General features: G+C 42.1%; 1 protein-coding gene across 4 annotated transcripts; it reads right to left on the reverse strand.

The window, feature by feature from the left end:
* Positions 1-291: 291 nt before the first annotated feature.
* MOB4 (MOB family member 4, phocein) lies at positions 292-25,764 on the reverse strand. 4 transcript variants are annotated; one of them, XM_078380053.1, is made up of 10 exons: positions 25,706-25,764; positions 17,502-17,546; positions 16,013-16,114; positions 10,419-10,481; positions 8,294-8,394; positions 6,816-6,858; positions 6,536-6,622; positions 5,232-5,311; positions 4,931-5,042; positions 292-2,640 (listed from the first exon to the last, which is right to left on the reverse strand). In XM_078380053.1, the coding sequence occupies exons 4-10, from the start codon at positions 10,443-10,445 to the stop codon at positions 2,509-2,511; spliced, it is 582 nt and encodes a 193-aa protein (XP_078236179.1). In that variant the 5' UTR covers positions 10,446-10,481; positions 16,013-16,114; positions 17,502-17,546; positions 25,706-25,764; the 3' UTR covers positions 292-2,508. The 4 variants fall into 4 exon arrangements, with proteins under 4 accessions (XP_078236179.1, XP_078236185.1, XP_020650959.1 ...); XM_078380059.1 differs by having other exon boundaries at positions 25,680-25,731; XM_020795300.3 differs by lacking the exons at positions 16,013-16,114; positions 17,502-17,546; positions 25,706-25,764 and adding an exon at positions 14,180-14,452.

Here is a 25,764-nt window from a genome sequence, read left to right on the forward strand (position 1 = left end):
GGATAAGAGCAGATTTTCACTTGAACAAAGTCTCAACATTCTAGACATGACAGTTTCTTTTTCACTGATACCTCAGCAATATATATTGCAGAGTGGGATGCAATGCTGAAACACAGATTTTCTTTTCCTCTTTTTTTATTATTATTTTTGTTATTTATGTTTCTGACAAGTGCATATTTGCTTGTATACTCACAATACGGAGCAGCATCATGCACAGCAATGACAGGGAACTTTGAGAATGCAGGTTATTTTTTAAAAATGTTAAAATAAATACAATTTAGCAAAATAGACTGGTAAGGAAAAAGAAAAAAATTTAATTGCAACCTCTAATTTTTTACAATGTAATTCAAAAAACAAAACATAGCTCAATTTCCCTATTAACGCAGAATGCAAGTTAAACCTTCAATATATTTACCATACAAAGTCAATAGTTCACTTAAACTTACTGAAGTTCTACAGTATCAGGCAGGCACATGTGCAGACACATTATCAGAGGTACTTGAGTCAACAGCATTAAGGAAAAGTTACAAGCAAGTGTCCCAGTTAGACTATTTACTTAACTCTGATTATATGAAGTTTACAGTGAAGCACAATTGAAATTATTTGTTAAGATCAACTATTTCAGAGGCATGTATTTGAAAAACAAGATGCATTAAGACGTTATTGGGGCCTTAAGCATAACACATTTCCATAGAAATGGATAACAAGACTGTTAATCTTCTGACTGGGTGAGGATACAGGGACCAAGTCAATTCTCACAAAACTCAATTGTATCCTGCTGTCTCTGAAATGCAATTCCTCAGCACCATGCTTTGAGGTATCAATCAGATCACTGCCCAAGTTATACCTCAATGTATATGTGGGTGTGATAATACAACTACTGTTGCTTAGAACCATCTGATGTGATGACCCTGTTATCCATTAAAACCATATTCATGTAGAAAATAAGAGCAGCTAAAAGGGACAGAACTGTATTAACCCACTGAAGAACTTCCAGCATAGTCCTCCCAGCTAAGACAACCTACTAAAGATCCAAGTCTCTCTCAGCCTTAACTTTCTGACTAACTTTATACTGTATCACACTGGCTATGCTCTGAGATGTCCAATTTGAAATGTCATATATGAAATTAAGGCAGGTCTACTACATAGTCTGAAACATCATGATAAATAGAAAGAAACAACTTTTACAGTTTAACTCCAATGAGCAATCCTTAACAGGAAGCAAATCAGGTGAAGCTAACATGGCCATGTGAAACCCAAAACATATCTATTTGAACAGATGAAGAGGACACCTGTTGATTTTTTTAATAGGAAAGGACTATACACTAATTGCAAAAAGTTTGATGTAACAATGGTGCTCATGCTTGTAGTTATCTGCACTCATGTACATCCCATGTAACAAAGCCTACCATAGTTCTTTTTAAAAAATAATCTGTACTACAGCATTAAAAATAGCTCAAACTCCATTAAGTAGTTCTCTTGGAACCTTAACTCTAATGTAGACCTTAAAATGCTATTTAAAGTAACAGATTTAGGTTTAGGGAAATATAGGTGGTATTCAGTTAACTGAAACAAAAGCAGATATTGTTTGGATTTAAGAAAGATACAAACTAGCTATACATGATGGGTAGGATTCAAAGTTCCAAGTACATGGAACCTTTTTGCTACAAGTGAGAAAGATTATTTTGGCACACACTGCTGTAGTGTAACAAATGTTTAATGCGAGGTATAATCTGTAAGCAATTACCATAAATATGCACAAGTATAAGCTACAGTACGTTACTGTAGGCAAGAGGGAACAGATATTGTTTTTATCCACTAGTAAGAACTGCAGATAGGGAAACATGGAGGGGAACCTTAAAATGGACTTAAAGGGACTGAACATACGACTTGCTGTGATATACACAAGCCTCCAATGATGCAGAAAGGCAAGTCCAGAGAGAAACAAATACTTCTAAAATACACTTTTGGCAGCAACACAAAAATTGTCCTTTTGGTATTAACACTGTAATAATGAATAATAGGATGTACACATACTACAATAGTTTAGTACATTAGATGAGCAAACCCAAAAGCCAAACTTGGGAACAAAAATAATTCTGTTTTCTATAAAAAAGGACAATGTAGGAATTAACTGGACTTGCATCTTTCTGAAATTAAACAAACTAAAGTCCCAACTGCATTAGTATGAAAAGCTTCAGCTTTAAATTAGACAAAGCTTGGAGATTGTGATCCAATGATTGTTTAGCAGCAATTTTACAGAACTGTAAATTCTTTTATTAACAGGCAGTATAAACAGATCATTCTAATTTTATTTAAAAAACCATGAGTGCCACATTGAATATACAGCCCATGAATAACTTAAACCATTTTCCATAATAAGAGGCAACGCACACAGCATACAAAAGTATACTAAACAAAGCTCTAAGGATACATGATTGAAGTTTCTAAAATTGTATGTACAGTACATAATGTTAATTACGTGTTCATTTCAGTCCACGATACTCATCATGCTTCACTTTCACCAGACACTGAATTCTGCACCTCTTCTTCTAAAATTGGTACGATCAGGTTATCCTTTGACATCAAGTTGTACTTCATCACAAATTTGGTGAATCGGTGACATAAGAAGGTTTCATTCTGAAGGCAGAGTAAGACACACAAAAGAAGAAATTATTCAATTACTCAGGATCGTTTTAAAATATAATTTCCTACACGGTGATATCCATGTAAGAAAGAAATATACCATAACATACTAGGGTTTACATTCTGGCCCATCAGAATGCTTGAAAATGCTCTGCTTTTGGGGCTTTTCTGGTTCACAACGGCAGGCCAAAGGCAGAATATGGCTGGTGTGCACAAGCAGTTCAACAGGCTTAGTGGAGTAATTCAGATCTAAAAAGTAACACCATTTTACACACACCCTTATATGCAGGCAGCTGAAATGCCCACCATGGAAACCATTACTGTCAACTGCTCACCTAAATAACTATTTAGCACATATATAAAAATTGTGTTAAGTCTCACTGCCTTGTCTCAAATAACACTGGGACAAATTGATGATATGACAAATCAACAGACTATTCATATACACTGGCTAGAATCCATATTTGGGAATTATAATGCAATTACACTGTAAACTAATTAAAAATACAGTGGTGCCTCACACAACGATGTTAATTGGTTCCAAAAAAATCAACGTTGTGTGAAACATCGTTCTGTGAAACATCATTTCACATAGGAATGCACTGAAAACCGGTTAATCCGTTCCAATTGGAACGGATTGCCATCGTTCAGTGAAAATCCCCATAGGAAACATTGTTGAGTGAAACAATGTTTCCTATATTGGAATGTATTGAAGCCGACTCAATACATTTCAATGCCTTTGCGAAGTCCTTTTTCGCTCCTGTAAAAGTGTCTTACAATGTTTGGACGCTGTTTTAAATGATTGCAATGGTTAGTCCACCTCCTGAAACCTATGCAAACTGATTTTGGTGTTGTTCTGACACTTCGTTAATTTATGATGATTTTTTGAATTTTCTCCATAGGAAACCATTGGATGGTCTGTCTAATGGTTTCCAATGGAAAAAACAAAAAATCATCATAAATTAACGAAGTGTCAGAACAACACCAAAATCAGTTTGCATAGGTTTCAGGAGGTGGACTAACCATTGCAATCATTTAAAACAGCATCCAAACATTGTAAGACACTTTTACAGGAGCGAAAAGGGAGATCATTGTGTGAAAATCCCCCATAGGAAACATCGCTGTGTGAGGCAGCAAATTTAACAGAAAAAGGCATCGTTGTGTGAATTCATCGTTGTGTGAGGCACTCGTTGTGCGAGGCACCACTGTACCGTATTTTTCACTCCATAAGACGCAACAAATTTTTAGGAGAAGAAAACAGGAAAAAATCTGTTTTCTTCTCCTAAAAATTGGTGAGCCTTATGGAGAGGTCCGTCTTATGGAACACACCCTAGGACCCTTTGGAGGCTCACCCAGCCCCCCCGGAGGCCAGAGGGGGCGAAATCGCCACCTTCTGAGACTCTTTTAAGGCTTGGGAAGCTTCAGAAGAGTCCCAGAAGGTGGCGATTTCGCCCCTCTGACCCCGGGGGGGCAGGGTGAGTCTCTAAAGGGTCCTAGGGTGTGTTCCAGGACCCTTTAGAGACTCACCCTCCCCCCAGAGGCGAGAGGGAGCAAAATCGCCAGCTTCTGGGAGTCTTCTGAAGCTTCCCAAGCCTCAAAAGACTGCCAGAAGGTGGCGATTTCACCCACGCTGGCCCCGTGGGGGGGGTGGAGGGAGCGTTGCAAGGGTCCGAGTGAGCCTTCCCGGACCCTTGCGACGCTCCCTCCACCTGGAAGCTGGTGATTTCGCCTGCGCTGGCCCCGTGGGGGTGGGGAGAGCATCGCAAGGGTCCGGGAAGACTCACTTGGACCCTTGCGATGCTCCCCCCACACGGGGCCAGCGGGGGGCAAAATCGCCGCCTTCGCTCCATAAGATGCACAGATTCCCCCCCCCCACATTTTGGGGGGGAGTGCGTCTTATGGAGCAAAAAATACGGTACATTTTACATCCCGCACTTCAAATCACACCACTTTGAAAAAGACTCAACAGCAGTTTCTACCAGGTCTTTGCAAGCTGAGTTCAGAAGATGGAATGGTACTAGAAATGAATTCAAAACAGTACAAATATTGAAGCAACTGCAATACGAGTCCTAGGTGCACAGCATATTCACAACACATTCCTAAGCTTGCCTGCTCAGAAGACTAGGCTTAACGTTTCCTCTCAAACATGGTTAGAACTGAAAACCAAAACATACTCAGTGCTTTCAAAGTCATGATTTCTTGGAATCAAGTCCCACAGAGTTCAGTGAGGCCTACTCCAAGGTAAGCTGGTATAAGACTTCAGTCTTAGTGTTACAGTACTTACTTCATATTCATCAAATATTTGACGGTGATGAAAATATGCATGTGAAAATATTCTATAAATCCTACGGCAGACTGATCCTAGTTTGGCTACGGAGGATTCCTTTATGCTAACCCTGTAAACATGAAAAGCAAACATTATATGTGGGCAGAACTTCTGTTGTGGCTGCTGAAATGTTAATATATGAAACAAACACCATGTCAGAAACAGTTTCTCTTGAAAATTCGTTCACCAAATCTATCCAGTCCTTAAGAATCAATTATAAATATTGAAAAGGGAAAATAGAATTTCATCAGTATTTTACCTGCTTGGGAAATATTTATTGCTATTCAAAAGACAAGCAGCTCCATCCAATGTGTGTCTGGTGTAGTCGATGGCAGGACACTAAAAGGAAAGAATGAAATGGTTACATTTTATTGCCAACATTTTCTGAGGTATCCTATTCTCAAATCTAGGTTTCCTTATAATTCCTTTAGACTCCATACTGTTCCACATAAATCATTATAATATTAACAGTGGGTTTAAATGCAATGCCTCTTCCACTCGGGTGATATGGATGATTAAGGCAACTGAAACAACCTCATATTCACATTCTCAGATTAAAAAAAAAGATTATTGTAAATAAGCACGTGTCAGTTCGTTCACATCCAAAACCTAACATATATATTTGGAAGCATTTCTATTAATTTCCACAAAAATACCACCTCTATAAACAAACCCTTTGATAGTCAAACCAATGAAAGCAGAACAAGCAATATTCAATAAATGTGTCATACCCATAATCTTCAGCAAGACAGTAATAACTGATACTATTTCTTATTTACACTGTTGTTCCAGAGCTACCAAATCAGAGGTTCATGTCTAGCACCTAATATTTTCCCTCTTCTGAAGAGCTTTTGAAGTGTTTTAATGTAGAGTACTATTAAAATGACCAGTGGGTTCGACTACATTTTAATATTATAAATTCTGTGTTTTTGGTTCTTTTTTTCTAGATTGGTAAACCACCATGGGTGGGTCCTTGCAGTGAAAGAAAGGCACAGTATGAAATAAAACAAACAAATCAGCAAATTTGGAAGTCACACATGACCCACTTATGATAGGTTGACGCTCTTTATAGCTTGAGCCAGCCAGATCTGCAGCTATCTTTATGGCTAGTTTGGCATTATTCAAGGCACAGAAATAGGTTGGGTTTTTTTTTCATGAGATAAAGTCAAAGGCAGCAAAAAACAATAGTTCAGATGTAAAATTAAATGGCAAGGGTAGAACAAACTAATGCTAAATTATGGCCGGAATTTGTTGTTTTCCACAATGGTGCCAAGCTGTGGATACAAAAAAATGCAGTATCCCCAGCAACTACCCAGCTGTAATTGCACGATAACTCATATCATGGCAGGCAGGCACAACCAAACAAATGCTTATGCAAACCCTCCAACATACAAAGGATTTTAGTACCAAGCTGGACATCTGAACCATGGACAGAGAAGAGAAAGTCAGACAGCATGCTTATTTCTCTTTTTCTACACATGACTGTGAGAGTAATACTGCCAGAATAATGGGGAAGAGGCAGGAAGTGCCTTGATAACCATCTTCTTGGGCTGCCCTTCTTACCTCTTTGGGAGTTTTGTGGGCCGCACACAGAAAAATCCACTGCTCAGTTGCTGTCATCTGTGTGCAGGTGTCTGGATGGCATTCTGTCTGTTGAAAGATTTGTGCAATAAATAGCAACATGCCAAGAACTAAAATGTAGTCTCTTCAAATAGCTCTTCCTCTATACTTCCCCCTGCCCGGCTAACTAAAGACAATAATGTAAAATAATTTTGAGTGTTACCACACATAATGCAATTTATTTTTAACTGTCAAAAGGAAGATGAAAGGAAACAAAAGTTACCTGAAGCTTAACAGCAAGGCCATTGAGCTCAAGACAGAACTGCCTAAAATTTCAGAACATAAAATATCAGATTATAAAATTTCTCCTCCCTGTTGAAACACCACAATCTAGTACAACTCTGGAATACACAAAGCAATCTAAAATGATGCAATTGTAATTTTTAAAATAAAGGTGCATGGGAAGAAGCACAAGACAGATTCTCCTTTTTAATTTAACTACTACTATGAGAGAGAAAACTGAGACCTATAGGATATTCTAACTTGTGTACAAATGTAAGTCCAGAACACTTAAAATATGTAACCTTTTTCAAGACTATATGTCTTAATATATGTAAACACACCTACAGTGGTGCCCCGCTTAACAATTACCTTGCTTGACAACGAATCCGCTTCACGATGTTTTTGCGATCACTATTGCGATCGCAAAACAATGTTTTAATGAGCAAAAACGGCTTTACAACGATCAGTTTCCTGCTTCGGGAACCGATTCTTCACATTACAACAATCAAAACAGCTGATCGGCGGGCTTTCAAAATGGCCACCAGCTGTTCAAAATGGCTCCCTGCTGTGTTCAGGACAGATTTTTCGCTGCACAGGCAATGGAAAATGGCCACCCTATGGAGGATCTTCGCTGGACGCTGAGGTATTTCGCCCATTGGAACGCACTTAACCGGTTTTCAATGCATTTCAATGGGCTTTTTTATTTTGCTTGACGAGGATTTCACTCTACAGCGATTTCACTGGAACGGATTATCCTCGTCAAGCGAGGCACCACTGTATATCTTCCACACGGGATAGCTCAACACTGAAATCTGTTCTAGGGAAAAGATTCTAAATGGCCTATAATTTGTATCATTCTTACAATTACATAGCAAGAGAACACGAATCAAGTGAAAGGATTAATTCTGAACTTGTAAACAAACTGATTTTCAAATTATATGGGAAAACAAACACATCTGTGATATTAGTTTTCCTAATCCACCTGAAATCTATAAACTACCCTATATAACAGGAAGCTTGCATTTTATCAGAGTAACTTTGTAATGGCAGAAAATACATCAGATTTTGCTTATTATTTTGAGAAGTTGATAATATCATAATTACAGTATTACAAAACTTTGTCCAATCCATCCACCACAAAAATTAGATAAAACAAAACAAAACACAGTCTTTAGGACAGAAGAGTTTATGGTTACAAGAAAAGAGAATTTTTTAAAAAGCAATCCTTTCTTACATGGCTCTATCCTCATCTAACTGACCTACACACAGTTGAAAAAATAGGCTGAACTATCATTTGACAAGCATTTCTTCTTCCTGCCCAATATGTATCCTTCTTGAAAGTGACGCAGTAGGGATTGACAGAGGGATTTAACACTGAATGTTTCAATTTTCTTAAGAAAAAAACAAACTTCTCTTTCCAGCACCAATGAACTCTGACACTACTGCTGAAATAAGTACATTATTCAATATCTTAGTTACCTTAAGTGTTCATACTTCCAAACGCCTTCATCCTGTCCTTCTGGAGGTTCAAGAATTTTGTCAATGTTTGAACAGTCAGCCCTTATATTCTGCTGGATATACTAATGGAAAAACATATAGTAAGTATCTCTTTTTGATATGAACAACAAATCATCATCACAAATATGTTAAGCAAACCAGGGCTGTGGCAAACCCTTTCAATGAACAGTTCATAACCCATATTGGGATGAGTTATAATGCATTTTTATGTTTGGCCTCCAGTGTTACAAAACTGAAAGCTAAATATTACTATATGTGTAATGCCTAATACTGTTGACAAATTAGAAGAATTTTGGCTCTGCAATCTAAGTCCTGGCTCTGCAGTCCAAAAGTTATTACTATGAAGCCAAACAAAGAATGAATAAAGCAGAGCTAATAATAAGAAAGACAGCTAAGTTACAGTGTGCACGGAACACCAGTGTTTTCCTGATGTGGCAACAGTGATACCTCAAATACCAAAAGCTGATTCTCACATGTAAAAGGTAGAATTATCTTTTTTTTCCAAGATTTTTATTTTTTTTTAACATAAGGGGTGACAAAAAGGAAAAGGGGACTTGGAATTTATGAGGAAGAGGAGAGACAATAACATACTAACAACCATGTTATGTTATAAGCCGCCTAGAGTGGTCGAAATGACTAGATAGGCGGGGTATAAATACAATAAATAAATAAATAAATAAATAAATAAATAAATAAATAAATAAATAAATAAATAAATAAATAAATAAACCATTGTATACTTATTGCCATATCAAAGTTTTAAGTTATTCTGTTTACTCTTTTCTGCCTTCTAGATTAAGTTTTCATTTCAATATATGCTATTTACACGTTGCCTGTTAATTTAGTCCATTTGTTGAATAGGTCCCATCTTTCTGTTGCCTTTTGTAGGGGATAGTCCTTCATGACTTCTGATAAAATGTCCATTTCTGCTATTTCCCGTATTTTTTCAATAAGATCTTCTTGTTTCGGTATCGTCGGACTTTTCCAATTTTTAGCATATAGAATTCTAGCTGCCGTAACAATATACACAACTATATGTTGCTTTGACTTATCCATATTGTCAGGTATCATACTCCATAAAAACAATTCTGGGGTTAATGGCACATTACAGAGCAATATTTGTTGTAACATAGCATGTACTCTTTTCCAGTATTTTTTCGCTATTCCACATGACCACCACATATGATAATAACTTCCCACTTGTGTTTCACATTTCCAACACTTATTTGATACATCTGTATACATCTTTGACAGTTTTTCTGGGGTCATGTGCCACCTATAAAACATTTTATATATGTTCTCTTTAAGGTTAACCGATCTTGTAAATTTTATGTTACTTTGCCATATTTTCAGCCATTCATCAATATCAATATTATGCCCTATGTTTTGTGCCCACTTTATCATACATTCCTTAACCATTTCATCCTGCATTTTAATTTCCAACATATAGTTATACATTTTCTTTACAATTTGTTCTTTTGAACCCAACAGCAGCTTATCAAAAGTCGTTTGCTCTGAATAGAAACCCTCTATTTTGTCTTTTGCATATCTAGATTCTAACTGTGCTCTAGGCCACCAATCTATATAAACATTCTGTGACTCTAGTTCTTCCTTAGACCTTACTTCACCATCCTTTTTAAATAAATCTTGATATCTTAAAAGATTTGCTTTTGTCATGAGTCTAGGTTGTGTAAAGGCCTCTATCGGTGACACCCATGCAGGTATTTTGTAATAAATTTGTTGTATAATCTTTCTCCACATTCCCAATAAGGCTCTTCTTATCATGTGTGAGTTAAAATTCTTTTGTTCTTTATCCTTTTTATACCATAGATAAGCATGCCATCCTAATTGCAAGTCGCGTCTTTCCAAGTTGAGTAGTCTAATGTTTTCTAGGGTTATCCATTCTCTTATCCAATCTAGGATACAAGCTCTATAATACAGGACCCAGTCCGGAAGACCAAAGCCACCCCTCTGTTTATCATCTTGCATTGCCGAATTTTCTTGAACAGAGATATATACTAGGCAATTTAAATTGTGAAATTCAGAAATAAATTATCAGAACACAATGAACTTAAAAACAGTGTACCTGTTGCACTGCCAGTGTGCTGTCCATTTCCTCAAAAGATTCATCAGGCCAATTATAAAAATCCTTTAAAAATAAAAAAAGATTCAAGCATATGAGGGGAAATCCAATCTTAAAGATATTCTTGTTAATTCCAATAGAATTTCAGCTGTCATGTTCTAAGTTAGCCTTATCGGTGTTCTGTATTGTAGAATTTCTTATATTCTGTTGCCTATTAGACTGCATTCCATTTCTAATACAAGGAATGTCGATGTGTTTTTAACACAGTGAGCAACTCGGTGACTAAAAGTCCCTTAGACTGAGATTCCAAGTTCTGTCCTCTCTCTACCCAATTTGTGTGGAGAGACATGGCAGAACTTGGAGTGATATGGAATGTAATTCCTTTAACTTGTGACCTAACAATGGCAGTCATTACTCATGCAGTACTAGGTAGCTTACGCTTATTTCAGCACAGGATTTTCTTTTAGGAAATGGCAGCAAGACAATACCACAGACCATGATACTGCACCAGGTCAAGGAGTCTCTACATCCCATTCTACATACTTATATTTTAGCAAAGGAAGTTCAGGTTGCATGGCTCTTTGATGTATCCCAAATGTTTCACCACAACACTGCAAGAAAAGAAAGCCACTGCTCATTACACTGGCCCTGAGATACTTCAATCTGTGGCTAAAATTGTATTTCAAAGGTTCTGTGATAACAGAATTTAAGTTCAAATCCTGTGCACACTTATTTAAGAATAAGTCCCACTGACAGTGGTGGAGTTCCCTGGAAATATATATGCAAAGGATTATGCTATTAGACTGCAGTCTTAAGCATTTCAAATTTGGAAATGAGTACTGTTGAAATGAATACAACCATCTCTAGGCATAAGTGTCTGAGGTTGCAATAAAATGCAAGCTTCAAGCTCTACTTAAGCACCACTAAATGGGCTTACTGTAATGAGCATTTTGACTCCATAGTAAACATTTGTGCTACCGTGTTTCCCCAAAAATAAGACAGGGTCTTATATTAATTTTCGCATTAGGGGTTGTTTTCAGGGGATGTTTTATGAGCCTGCCCGTCCTCTAAGATCAGGCCAGGAGGCCCTTCTGAAGGTGTCATCTCTGAAAGAGGTGAGGGGGATGGCATGTCGAAATAGGGCCTTCTCGGTTGTTGCCCCCCAACTTTGGAATGCCCTCCCTAGAGAGGTCCGCCTGGCTCCAACACTCTTGGCTTTTCGGCGCCAGGCAAAGACCTTTCTGTTCAGCCAGCATTTTAATTAAACAATATTCCCTAGCTGGCCATATGAGCAACAGGACTTCTTAATTTTAATGTTTTAAGAATTATTTTAATATATGCTATTTTATATTGTCTTTTAAAATGTTTTTAATGTTTTTAAGTTTTAATGTTGTACGCCGCCCAGAAGCCACTGGAAATGGTGCGGCTAAAATATTGTAAATAAATAAATAAATAAATTTTACAGTCATGTCACCTTCTGGTTGCTGCACAATGGTGCAGGGGAGGGTTTCACCTACCTAGGGCTTATTTTGGCGATAGGGCTTATATTACGAGCATCCTGAAAAATCAGGTTACGTCTTATTTTTGGGGAAACAGGGTATATGGCCTCAGTTTAGAAATGACTTACAGCCCAAATAGGACTCTCAAGGTAAGTGAGATATTTAAGTGGTTTCACCAATTCTCCCCCCTCATCAGTGAATTTCCATGAGATTCAGACTGAGATCTCCAGAGTCCTACTCCATCATTCTATCCACTACACCAGCGGTCCCCAACCTTGAGCCTCCAGATGTTCTTGGACTTCAACTCCCAGAAATCCTGGCCAGCAGAGGTGATGGTGAGGGCTTCTGGGAGTTGTATTCCAAGAACATCTGGAGGACCAAGGTTGGGGACCACTGCACTACACAACACTGAGTACCACCCTAGGCAGTATTCATTCAATTTATTCACAATATATAAGGCCCTTAACATCTTCTCCAAAATGATACACTGCATTTAATTTGAAAATGTGTTTCCAATAAAAGAGCCAGTCAAGTCATTCTGCAGTCAACTTCTTTTAAAAAAAACACATATATATTACACTAATGCATGTCAACCCACACTCCTTTCACAGGCTACTGCTCTGCAGGTATGTCTCCCACAGTTCTTTCAAAAGAATGACTCATCTTTTTCAACTAGAGGAAAATGCTTCCAAAAAGACCAAGCCTGCAGAGCAGCAGCAATAAGAGCAGCCATTAAAAAACAAACACCTAGCCATAGTCTGTCTGTATTTTTTTCTTAACTGAAAGAAAATGTTTGCTTACATAAATAGGTGGAGTGCTGCAAAGATAAACAGCTCAAATTAAGATACTTTGCTACACACAAGAATGACAATAACACAGCTAACATGCTGCTGAGTGAGTTATATACAACTTATCAAGGCTCATCTTGGCTGGTAAAAATTAACCTAAACTGGCATGCAAATTTAAATTTTCTATATATTTGTAATATAAATTAGAAATGAAGTACTTTTTCCACAAGGTTTAAAACTAAACAAACATTTTAGTAGATTAACCAGATTTACATAGACAGATAAATGTCATTCTAAGTAAGTATCAATTACTTAATCTGTACTGACATTAATCTGTCTTCTTCCCCCTGTCTTTTTAGGATTACTATAGTCTGTACTGATATTGGTACCATTTTTATTCCTGAAAAAAATTACGGCACACAGGAGAAAGACTCAAATTTTCTTACAGTGGTTACACGGAAAGGTAAACTGAGGAACCTGATGTTTAACAGTAAATACTGTATCAAGAACAAGATCACCCTCCACTAATGGCATGCATTTTTAATAGGCAATTGTTTGTTTAAAGGCTCTGTCCTAAACAACACAGGGCAGATCCTTTCTACTTCAGCCACCAGCCGGTTCCACCGGTTTCTCCTGTGAACTTATTACCGCCCAGCGCCTTCCTTCAAACTCTAGCGACTGCTTCCCATCTTGGGCTCCATCATCCCACCCCTCGCAGCATTTGGGCGGATACTCTGAACACGCCCGAGTTCTACCCCCTCCCCGACCCCCTCTGCCCTCCACCAAGCCCCGGGAGCCCACCTTTCTACGACATGGGGACGATGGAAGTTGTTGTCAAACACCTTTGGAAAGCATCAGATTGCAAAAAGCCGGACTGGGCTCTTTTCTTATCTCGCCATACCCCCTTTTTCTGGGCCAGAGGGATAAATACCACCCCCCGTGCATCCATCCATCCGTGTGTCTCCCCCCCCGCTTTCAGGCGGCTCCCCTCCCTGTCTTCATCCCCACCTGTTTTCGCTCGCCCCCTCCCCGCCCAATGCCCCGGGCCTTTAGAGGTACGGCTTACATTCAGCCAGACGCTTCCGAAATACAGGAGGAGGAGGAGGAGGAGGAGGAGGAGGAGGAGGAACAGGAACCGTCACCCACCCCTTCCTCCTTCCCACGGCCTGCGGAGGAGGGGGGGTCCACAGGATCGCCTCGCCCCGCAGAAACCAACCCCTGCCACCTTCTCGCACCCTCGCCCAGCCTCCAAAGCACCCGCTCCCCTCCACCGGCCCCGACGGAGAGGAAGAGGCGCCAGCGGCATCTTCTTTGCCTCCCTGAGGCGATGGAGGGGCGACTAGGCCGCGGCCGTTCTCCCATCGTCCTCCGCGGCGCCACCCGAGTCCGTTGCCGCCCCCCACCCCGCCACGGGCCCCGACGGCCCTCAGCCTCCCAGAGGGTCCAAGGGGCAAGGGGGTGGTGGGCAAGGGCTTACCTGGGCCTTGGTGCCCGGCCTGTTCCGCCTCAGCACAGCCGTCCCCTCCGCCATGACCATAGTGACAGCGAGCGGCGCCAGGACCCGGATGCGGTGGCGGCGGCTCCACCAACAGCAGCTACCAAGCCGGGGGGGGGGAGGGGAGGGAAGGCGGAAGCGCGCGAGAGGCGCGAGACGAGGACGGCGACGTCAGGCAAACTTCCCGCGAGGGAAAAGGGGAGAAAGAAAGGACGGCGGGGAGGGGCTGGAGCACGTCGCGGTGATGTCACGACGGCGGCGGCGGGAGGGGGAGGAAGGTGCTTAAACAGAGGATGGTCTGTCTGGGAAGGAAACAGCCGTCCCGAACGTGCGAAGCGGGCGGAGGCTCCCTCAGTAGAACAGCCGAGGGGAAAGGGGCGGGGAGAGGCCTTCGATAGGGTGGTGACGTCAGTGGCCCGGGTTCTGCTCCAGGGCTCTCGCAGCGGAGGCCGGGCAGAAGGCGGGCAGGCGCCGGACGGGGAGTCTTGGTTTTTTTGGCTCCGCGCCTTGGTGAAGTCTAGCAGAGTTGTGGGGGGTGGGACGCCTAGATAGATACCAAGGTGTGCCTCGTGTTTCTGAAGCTCCATATAACTTGGCATATGAGTCTCAATCCCACCCGCCCCCCCAATATACATATAGGGAAATTATTACTTTGTATCGGCGAAGGCTTTCACGGCCGGGATCTAATGGTTGTTGTGGGTTTTTCGGGCTCTTTGGCCGTGTTCTGACTCCTGTCCTCTGAAGATGCCGGCCACAGAAACTGGCGAAACGTTAGGAAGAACAACCTTCAGAACACGGCCAAAGAGCCCGAAAAACCCACAACCACCAAATTATTACTTTGTTCTAGGGTTAGCATCAAGTAAGGGGCGCCTCACGGCTCTTTGTAATAGCTGAAGAAAGTTCTGGAATTCTTGCCCAGATTGTGTGTGTTTAACCTGGCAAAACAAGGAGAACATTAATAGGAGTTTTAATTATAGTGAGAAAAACATGTCACTTCAAAACGTTTTGAACAAGGGGGGAAGGACCCCCCCGCCTCGAAAAGGGGCACACAAGAAATGGTGAGGAAAGGAAGCAAAAAATCTGCTGGCAGATCTCCTTCATTAAGAAGGCTCGGAGCCAAAAAAAAAAAAAAAAGTGGGGCGGAGGGGGGGAGGAAATAACATTTAAGACTTCTTAAATAAAACGGGAAGGACGAGGCGCCTCATAGTTGGGTCAGACAGGACGGTTACGAGGGAAAAGCAGCAGAGCCGAAGGGTGAGGATGGCCGCCCTCCTCTGATCCCCGGGGCGGGCGAGGAAGGAGGAAAGGCCGCCCTCTGCGCCCCGAAGGAGCGGCGGTTCCCTCAGCGGCGCTTCTGTCAAAGGGGCCCTTAGGGCGCAGGGGGTTTGCTTTGCTTTACAGGCAAAATGCAGGAGGGTCAATGTGGAAAAGTCCGCCTTTTACTCCCACCTTGGTTCCTTTTCGTGATCTATCCAGCAGTTACTGGCACCCGTACCTCGAAGCACCCCCGCCTGACCGACGGGGGTTCCCCTCGCAAACTGCCAGCCCCAACAAGAGCATCGAAGTGAATGTCCCAGAAAGCTCTGTATGCAGAGACTTCTCATTTTAGGAGAAACGTCTGTGAACTCAACGTCTTGCTTACATCCTACACTACAGCATTCTCTGCATTCTTAGAAATACTGTAAGCTCTCCCCTGAGAACATACCGTTGCTGCGTACTTCATGCCTGGCTGTCCCACCACAGCTATGTCAGAAATATGCAACACTTTCCCCCTCTTCACCAAGGCCTTGAGACAAACCAAAACAGACAGATTACCCTCTGGAAAATGCTGCATGCTGAGGCCTTTCATCTCGGTCTTCTCTCTCTCCCACTTCTCAGCAAGACAAGCAGAATTCATTATCCTTGAGAAAAGTTTCCCTGCAGAAAAAAAAAATAAAGCTTGTCAGTGAAAGAAGACATCGCCTTGAATTAACAGCCTACAGAATAATTTTCCCTCATCAGTGCTTGGTAGAGTTGTCATATCCACTGGCACAAAACCTTTATAAAATATAAAGATTATTATTTTAAGGGATTTTTCTTTTTTACATTTGCTTCTACTGTCCTTTTAGGCACCTCTGCATTTCCAAATTGAAAGCAAATAAAGTACACCAGATGTTTAGGTAGATTGGACGGAGGAATGAAAGAAAAAGGCATGCAGGTATTTTTTAAATAAAGCAGTGAACAGCACCTCAGCCAAAACTGTTCTGGATTACAAAGGATGTGGCCAATTGCTTAAAATATATACAACAGTAGCTGACTAACAAATAATTACATATTTTTAACAACAAAATATGTTAAAATATTCTACTGCCACATTTTCTCTGGTAAAAGTATGCTGTTTTTCAGGTGTATCATTCATCTACTAGAGAGGATACTGTCCTCCAGGTTCTTTGGAAGTAGCATAGTTCTACCAGAATAAATGAAGAAGATTAAAGCTCCAACTATTTGCTTTTCATGCCTTTATTCATCATATCTTGTCTGTCCCTTTGTAGTTTATTCTTTTCAAAGCATTCATTTTAATTTTAATTTTAAGTGTTATAGAACTGTATTGTTGCACATTCTCATCAAACTGAAGCAGCACATTGGTAGAAATCTATTTTTGTTTGTTTTAATTTTTTAAATATAATAGCTACTAACAAAACTGTGTGCAGTGGTTAGATTGCATTTTGGACTGAGACTTGGGAAATTAAATTCCACAGCCATAAAACTAACTAAGTAACATGGAGCCGGTCATTCTTAGGGTCACCTTCCAGATTGTTAAGAGGATAAAGTAGAGAATAGCAATAGCAATAGCAATAGCAATAGCAATAGCAATAGCAATAGCAATAGCAATAGCAATATCTATCTATCTATCTATCTATCTATCTATCTATCTATCTATCTATCTATCTATCTATCTATCTATCTATCTATCTATCTATCTATCTATCTATCTATCTATCTATCTATCTATGCCACCTTTCTCTCCAAAAGGACCCAAGGCAGCTCACCCTGTGCTAGTGGTAAGCCAGACTGCCAAAATATCTGGAGCCCTATCTCCCCACTTTGGACAAAGGCCTCCAGAACTCCCAGGAGAAAGGGCAATATTAAACTCCCCCATTTACTGCTGAGGGCTCCATTTTGTTGGAATGCATCCTGCGCATGAAGAGGGGCATGTAAATGATCACTGGGAGGTCAGGATCAGGTGCTGTGAATATGAAGTAGCTGCTTCATTGTTTCTGCTCCAGTTTGGGAGTTTTAAACTGAAGATCCATGGGATGGTTACCTGATTGAGCCATACATTGGTGGTCATGATCTGCTCACGTTCATTCTAGGGCAGAAGAAAAAGAAAGATTGCTATTGAACATATGGATAAGACACATCCCAAAGAAATCATATATGAATCAGTTCAGTGGTTTTTGCACCAATTCACCATTGTTCTTGTCTGCTGGTGATTCCCTTGGCAGGGTATAAATGCAGCTGCAGCAGATGAAGTATAAAACCCTTGGTTTCCTGACCACAGTTGTTTTATCTGACAAAAGGTCTTGGGTCTTCTCTGGTAGGCCCGGTCTAACCCCCCCAGGTTGGAATACTTCACCTGATGTTGGTATCATGCCTTCATATCTTGTTCACAGGAGTTGTGACTTCTGGCAACGGGTGATTTCCTTGGGGGTGGGGAGTGTTACATACAGCACTGATGTTACCTGTCTGTCATGGGTTTGGAGGGAAAGTTCCATACTATGGGGAGTGGAAGGCGGGACATCAGGAGGAGGGGCTGTACTGTATAAATATGTGATGCCTGTGTGGTGAAGAGGGAGATACTGAGAGACACTGGGATGTGACGAAGCAGCAGCTGGGAAGAAGAAGCTGTTGTGGGAGTCTGTGTGTCAGACAGGGTACTTCTGTGTGTCAGAGTACCAACCTGATAGGTTCAGGTGTCTGTTGGTTAGCCAGAACTGATAGGTTCAGGGTCTGTGCTTCAAGTTAAGGGTTCTGTGTGAACCAAACTGTATGCTTGTATGAGTGAGAATAAGCCACGTTACTTTATTTTATTCACCTAATCATTTTATTTTCCATGTGTGTATTTAAATAAACATTATTCTTTTATTTGTTTAAAAATCCATCCCTGGTCTGTGTGACTTCTTACAGGGAATGGTTGGTGGCAGCTTAGTGTAACTGTGTGACATATCCCGGTAGGTCTGGGTTTGTCACATTGATTGGTGGCAGCGGTGGGATACGACTGGTCCAGTTGTCCAGTGGTCCAGCAAAGCCTTGGCAAGTGTGCCCAGAGCAAGGGGGGTCTAGTCAGGGACAATCTGAGGCGCGTAGGTAATCTTCTAGGTGTACCTCACGGGGAGGTGCGCTAGTAGAAGAACGTGCCAACTGGGGAGACTTAGATTAAGGTGCTCTGAGGCAGCCTGGTTTTGGCGGGAAAAAGCTGAGGCAAAACTGCGTAGTAACAGTGAGCTAGCTTGCCAGCTGAGAGGCCCAGCAGAGGGGGGTAGGCTCTGACTCGATACTGTTGCAAGTTTAGTGCTGAAGAACAGCAGCAATCTCTAGGGAGAGCTGGTTCTGAGGCAAAAAGGAAAAAAGTGGTCGTTTTATTTTGAGGCTTGACTTTTTAAAGCAGCCTGTTCTGAGGGGGGATTATGCCCTTGACTCGAAGCCAGATGGCAGAAATGAGTGAAGTGAAAGACCCCCAGATTGACCAAGGTTCTGAGGATGAATTTGGCTCAGTGCAGGGTGACAGCACGGGAGAGCAGAACCCAGAACTCAGAAAATTGCTCCTAGTCCAACAGCATGAACTGAGGATGAGGCAATTTGAAATGGAGGAAAGGGAAAGAGAAGAAAGGGAAAGGGAGAAACAGCGGCAATTTGAATTAGAGAGAGAGAGATTGGAAAGAGAAGAAAGATTAGAGAGAGAGAAAATTGCTCTGGAAAAAGAAAGGATGGCGTATGAGTTAAGAAAATTGGAAATGATGAACCAGAACAATAACAACAATAGGGATTCTGAGGGAGGCCAATTGTCTAAGGCTGATCTGAAGAAATTCCCTGTGTACCACAAGGGAGATTGTCCTGAGGTGTTCTTTTCCTTAGTGGAAAGAGCGTTTGTGGACTTCTCAGTGAGGGAAACTGAGAAGATGACCATCATGCGATCTTTAATCAGTGGTAGCCTGGCTGAGGTCTATGCCGAGATGCCTGAGGAACTGATGAAAGATTTTGCAGAGTTTAAAAAACTGGTGTTTGCCAGACATGGGATAAATGCAGAGCAGCTGAGACAAAGATTCAGGTCCCTCACCAAGAAACCAGAACAGACTTTTACCCAAGTGGGGGCCCAACTGGTGAGGCTGCTTGAGAAATGGCTATCGCAGGAAGGGACAGAGACCTATGAGCAGCTTAAAGACTTGATAGCACTGGAACAGTTCTATTCAGTCCTGCATGGGGAATTGAAATTCCAGGTGAGGGAAAGGAAACCGAAATCTGTGGCAGCAGCCGCAGAGATCGCAGATTTTATTTCCCAAATAAGAAAGCCCTTGGGTGAGGGGAAATCTGTGGGTAAACCCAAAGAAACCTACAGCAAGTACTCTCAGGGACCAGGGAAAAGCCAGCAAGGGGGAGGGGCCCATGGGGAAGGGAAGCCCTCAGACATGAAACCAAGACCTCAGATTTTGGAGGGAAAACCAAAACAAGATGAGAGAGAATCAAAATACACCAGAAAATGTTATTTCTGTCAGGGAAAGGGTCATCTAATCTCAGAGTGTGAGAAATTAAAGCAGCTAAAAGGAATGGTGCCTCAGAATGCTAGTGGGACCAAGCCAAAAGCTGTGTTCTGTGTCCAGAAGGAGCAAAGCTCAGTGTCACTGAGGGAGCCTGTTGCCATGGCTACTCAGTCTGGAACAGCTACCTTTGCTGATCAGGCTGAGGAAAATGGTCCTCTTATAGAGGTAAAGCGCTGCTTGCTGGTGAAAACAGATTCCCAGTTGTTTGAGACAGCCGGGGTGGACGTAGGAATACTTGACCGTCAGTATAGGGGGCTGCGGGACACTTGTTCCCAGGTAACCCTGTGCCATCCAGATATTATTCCTCGGGAGTTTATAATCCCAAATGAGAGCATGAAGGTGGCAGGGATTGAGGGGCAGGTAATCTCTCTGCCAGTAGCAGAGGTACCTGTCAACTTTCAAGGCTGGAGGGGAGTGTGGCGGCTAGCGATTTCATCGACTCTGCCAGCAGCCGTGCTCGTGGGAAATGACCTGGCTGAACATGTGAAACGGGTGCTAGTGATTACACGCTCACAAGCCACCACAGGGACAGTTCAGGGGGGTAATGATGAGCCAGAGACGGAAGCAGAGGGGAGTTCAGAAGCTGTGGTGGAAACCTTAACCACAGACAGCAGATTTGGACAGGAGCAAAAGGCAGACGCCACTCTCCAAAAGTGTTTTGAACAGGTGACTGACGCCCAGCTAACACCTGAAACCCCAGTGAGATTTCTGGAGAAAAAGGGGATTTTATATAGAGAAACCCTGAGGAATATCTCAAAAGGGGGAGATGGGATCAGAAGTCAGCTGGTGGTACCTGAAAAGTATCGCCCCATGATCTTACAAAGGGGGCACTCTGACATGTTTGCTGCACACTTAGGGGTGAAAGGGCCCCTTGATTTGATCAAACAAAATTGGGAGCAGATCACCCAGAATGACCCACAAGACGTTGTGACATACATAGACACCTTGATGAATGACCTAAAAAGAAATCTAGAGCTGGCAGCAGAAAACCTGCAAGCTCAGAAGGTCAGACAGAAAACATGGTATGACCACAAAGCTAGAGAGAGGCACTTTGACCCAGGGGAGGAAGTGCTTTGGCTTAGGCCCTGCAGAGAGAACAAACTGCAGCTCAAATGGGCAGGACCATATAGGGTCATTTCCAAGATGTCAGACCTGAACTACCTTATAGAGCAGGAGGAGAACCAAGCGAGGAGGGTGGTTCATGTGAATGCCCTAAAACCCTACTACAGAGGGGAGCAGAGGGTTTTATTCGCGATAAAAGCAGCTGAGAGTGAGGAAGCTGAATTACCCTTCTGGGAGGGTAGAGGGGAAGTAAAATACAACCCAGAGGAGGTAAAGATCAGTCCTGCACTCACCCAAGACCAGCAGCAAGAACTAAAAATGCTGCTTAGTAAATATCAACAGGTGTTTTCCAACAAGCCGGGGATAGTGAAGGGAGTGATGCATCGGATCCACACAGGGGATGCACCCCCGCAGGCAGTATCCCCATACCGAGTAACGGGACCCTATAGGGACAAGGTGCGGAAGGAGCTGGACGAGATGCTTAGGGAGAACATAATCGTCCCCTCTTCTAGTCCTTGGTCCTCTCCGATAGTCCTTGTGGACAAGCCTGATGGGAGCATTAGGTTTTGTGTCGATTACAGGAAATTAAACCGTGTAACCACTCCTGATGCCTACCCAATGCCCAGGCTAGACAACCTGATTGAAACCATAGGGGGTTGTCGGTTCATCTCATCATTGGACCTGGTAAAGGGATATTGGCAATTAAGAATTGATCCCAGGGATCAAGAAAAGACTGCCTTTTGCAGCCCTTTTGGTCTCTATGAGTTTCGAGTCCTGAGCTTTGGTCTCAGAAATGCACCAGCCACATTCCAAAGGCTGATGGACCAGACCTTGGCAGGGCTCAGTGACTTTACAGTGGCCTACATTGACGACATAGGGATCTTCAGTAATACCTGGGAAGATCACCTGATACACCTGGAGTTAGTGCTGCAGAGGTTGAGTGCAGCAGGGCTAACAGTAAAGGCCAGCAAGTGTCAGCTGGGTAGCCCAGAAATAAAATACTTGGGTCACATGGTAGGGGGAGGAATGATAAAACCCCTGGAGGCCAAAATAGAAGCAGTTCGTGATTGGCCTAGACCCAACACCAAGAAAAAGGTCAAATCATTTCTTGGGTTGGTGGGCTACTACAGAAAGTTCATCCCGAGGTTTAGCGAGATTGCGGCTCCGCTGACCGATCTGACGAGGAAGACGGCTGATGACCGCATCCCGTGGACCAGCGACTGTGAGGCGGCGTTCCAGAGGTTGAAGGAGGCGTTAATCAACTATCCTGTCCTGCGTGCTCCAGACTTCGACCGGGAGTTCATCATCTACACCGATGCGTCTAACAGCGGGGTAGGAGCAGTTCTGTGCCAGGAGGATGAGAATGGTGACCAACATCCAGTGTCCTACCTGAGTAGGAAACTTCAAAAAGGTGAGAGACATTTGGCAACCGTGGAGAAGGAGTGTTTGGCCATAGTCTACGCGATCCAGAAGGCCAAGCCTTACATCTGGGGAAGACATTTTATTCTGTGTACTGACCATTCACCATTGCAATGGTTAAAGACAATGAAAACCCACAATAGCAAACTTATGAGGTGGGCTTTAAACCTACAGGACTATGACTTTGAAGTGAAGGTGGTCAGAGGGTCAGTGAACTGTGTTGCTGACGCCTTATCAAGAAGACCTGAAGAATGAAGACGGCGAAAGAACATGGACTATGTGTAAATAATGATGACAAAAAGTTAAATGTACCTGGTTTTGAATTTGGTTTGTATGAATAAAGGTAAATTGATGTAATGTATATGGTAAATGTTTAAATGCCTATTTGCTATGGTTTAACTTAGAATGTAAGTATAAGTAAGTATAATATGGTATGTATAACTGTTGTTGTGTGTTTTATACAGGTTGTTTTTTGGTGAAAAGCACCTTAGCTTTCCCCCTACAAAACAACTTATAAAGAGGGGAGGTGTTACATACAGCACTGATGTTACCTGTCTGTCATGGGTTTGGAGGGAAAGTTCCATCCTATGGGGAGTGGAAGGCGGGACATCAGGAGGAGGGGCTGTACTGTATAAATATGTGATGCCTGTGTGGTGAAGAGGGAGATACTGAGAGACACTGGGATGTGACGAAGCAGCAGCTGGGAAGAAGAAGCTGTTGTGGGAGTCTGTGTGTCAGACAGGGTACTTCTGTGTGTCAGAGTACCAACCTGATAGGTTCAGGTGTCTGTTGGTTAGCCAGAACTGATAGGTTCAGGGTCTGTGCTTCAAGTTAAGGGTTCTGTGTGAACCAAACTGTATGCTTGTATGAGTGAGAATAAGCCACGTTACTTTATTTTATTCACCTGATTGTTTTATTTTCCATGTGTGTATTTAAATAAACATTATTCTTTTATTTGTTTAAAAATCCATCCCTGGTCTGTGTGACTTCTTACAGGGAATGGTTGGTGGCAGCTTAGTGTAACTGTGTGACATATCCCGGTAGGTCTGGGTTTGTCACAGGGAGTATAAAGGCAACTGCAACAAAGGCAGTAAAATAGATTTGTCTTCCTCACCCCACTTGTTTTGTGGGAGGAAAGGTCTTGGGTCTTTTCCTCTGTTTTGTTTTTAGAAGTTGTTGCCAAGCTGTTTTCCATGATGACTCAATCCAAGAAACGAACAGCTCTGGCCTCACAAAGCATCTCATGCAGACTAAAGAAACCCTGGAGGAGAATGGGGTGTGCATAACAACAGATGTGTGGAAAATCAATGGATCCTACAAGACCAAAGGCAAAATGAACTGGAGGTTTTTCTAGGTTGGTTGGTTGGTTTGTTATTACATTTGTTCCTTGAAATGGGGCACCATGAAATATCAAACCAAATTTTAATCACAACCTATGCCAAAAAACTCGCTGCAACTCAGCAGACAGACACTGAGGTCATTGTGCAAATAAATTTTAAATGTCATTGATAAAGGGACCATCTGTGATAAGGCAGGAGAAAGATGTATTATATGTAGGAAATAACACAAAGTATACATTAATGCATGCCTTTGTCAGATCTATAGCTAACTGAAATAGGCAAGAGTGAAAAAGCGAAAAGGGTGTTAATTAACTTGTACTAATTACTTTCTCAACAAATACTGCTTGGTGTCACAGTACAAGGTTCTTGTAGCTCTCATTGGCATTATGGTACAGATATGCCACTGAGGAATATTTCTCATGAAGTGTGAGATGTGCCTAAGCTAGCTGTTTGAATTCTTGCTCATATCTATTCTGCTTTGGGTTAATCTGTGGAGACTGATACTTTTTTTACTCTCTACTATAATCAGTTATTGTTGTCAGGTTTCCTATAACAATGAATATTTCTGCTCTTAAATGAAGGTAGAATAATATCTTCTTCACTGGTATCTGTAATTAAGGAGAATTATGGGATCACACTCTTCTTGCAGCTGGCCTTATGAGTGGTACTGTGATAAGACACAGTTACAAACAGCACTGTCCTTGTTCGCAATGATACTTTTCTGTGAAGGAATGATTTAATACTTTCAGCTGTTGCCCATAACCTCCTGTGTAGACTGTGCTTTAAGCCTTTTTTTTTCTTATTTTATAGAGACAGACTTAGATGTTTGACAGCATCTATGGATGACAACCGTGACTGGCTCATGCTATTTTGCTGCTTCTGGTGAATAAGATGGTGCTACCATTCTATGTACAGAAGGTGATTGGTCTGGACTGGAAGCTGAATCTGATTTCAACACAGGTCTCTTACTGCATGCAAGGGCACTAGAATCATCTAGGGGTGCAGGGCAGTCTGAGTGGCACACACTGCCCTATCCTCCAATACTTCCTCATTATGGGGCCTTACTTTTCCTAATGACAGGCCCAGCCCTGACTAAAACTACCATATTTTTCCATTTATAAGACGCCCCGATGTGTAAGATGACACCCACTTTTCTAACCCCAAATTAGAAAATTTGATCATTGCTTTCCCCGCCACTTCCTAAGCCCCACAGGGCTTAGCAAAAGGAGGGGTAAAGCAGGGATCAAAGGGCTGCAGGATAACTTTGCTTGCTGCTTTCCCCACCACTTCCTAAGTCCCGTGGGGCTTAGCAAAAGGAGGGGGAAAGCAAGGATCAAAGGGCTGCAGGATCACTTTAATCGCTGCTTCCCCCCACTTGCTAAGCTCCGTGGGGTGGGGAAAGCAGCAAGCAAAATGATCCTGCAGCCCTTTGATCCCTGCTTTTCCCCTCCTTTTGCTAAGCCCCATGGGAATTAGGAAGTAGCGGGGAAAGCAACGAGCAAAGTGATCACTGATGCATTTCCCTCTTCAATTTTGTTCTTTCCTCAGCTTACTTCCGTGTATAAGACAACCCTAAATTTTTAGTCTAAAGATTTTAGACAAAAGTATCATCTTATACACAGAAAAATACAGTAACATGAATATTAGTTATAGCTGCAATCCTTAGCTTGGTATCCCAGGCTGCTTGAACCTCAGTAAGTTAACTTCTTAGTACTGTAGCTGGCTCCAAATGTACGTGATGCCCCAACATTTTTCAGGCAAACTCCTACATCATCCAGAGAAGCTTCGGGGATAGCATAAGAAGCAGCAATGGAGAAGCAAGGTCAGGAAAGTTTCCTTCCGATAACATTTATACCAACTTACCTTAGCATCTCAGCCGTAGAACTTACCCTGGTATGCAGCAAAGAACTTGTTTCAGGAGGCAGATGAGGAACTGGAATCTTAACGG

Source organism: Pogona vitticeps, chromosome 1 (assembly GCF_051106095.1).
Source record: "Pogona vitticeps strain Pit_001003342236 chromosome 1, PviZW2.1, whole genome shotgun sequence".
Lineage (NCBI taxonomy): Eukaryota > Metazoa > Chordata > Lepidosauria > Squamata > Agamidae > Pogona > Pogona vitticeps.

What these genes read in the sequence shown, in the direction of transcription:
- MOB4 (XM_020795300.3), bottom strand. Translation starts at nt 14,239, where the DNA reads ATGGTCATGGCGGAGGGGACGGCTGTGCTGAGGCGGAACAGGCCGGGC. An exon ending in GGCCGGGCACCAAGGCCCAG is followed by an intron (nt 10,482 to 14,179) that starts GTAAGCCCTTGC and finishes TTATTTTTAAAG; the next exon opens with GATTTTTATAATTGGCCTGA. An exon ending in GCCTTGCTGTTAAGCTTCAG is followed by an intron (nt 6,623 to 6,815) that starts GTAACTTTTGTT and finishes ATCTTTCAACAG; the next exon opens with ACAGAATGCCATCCAGACAC.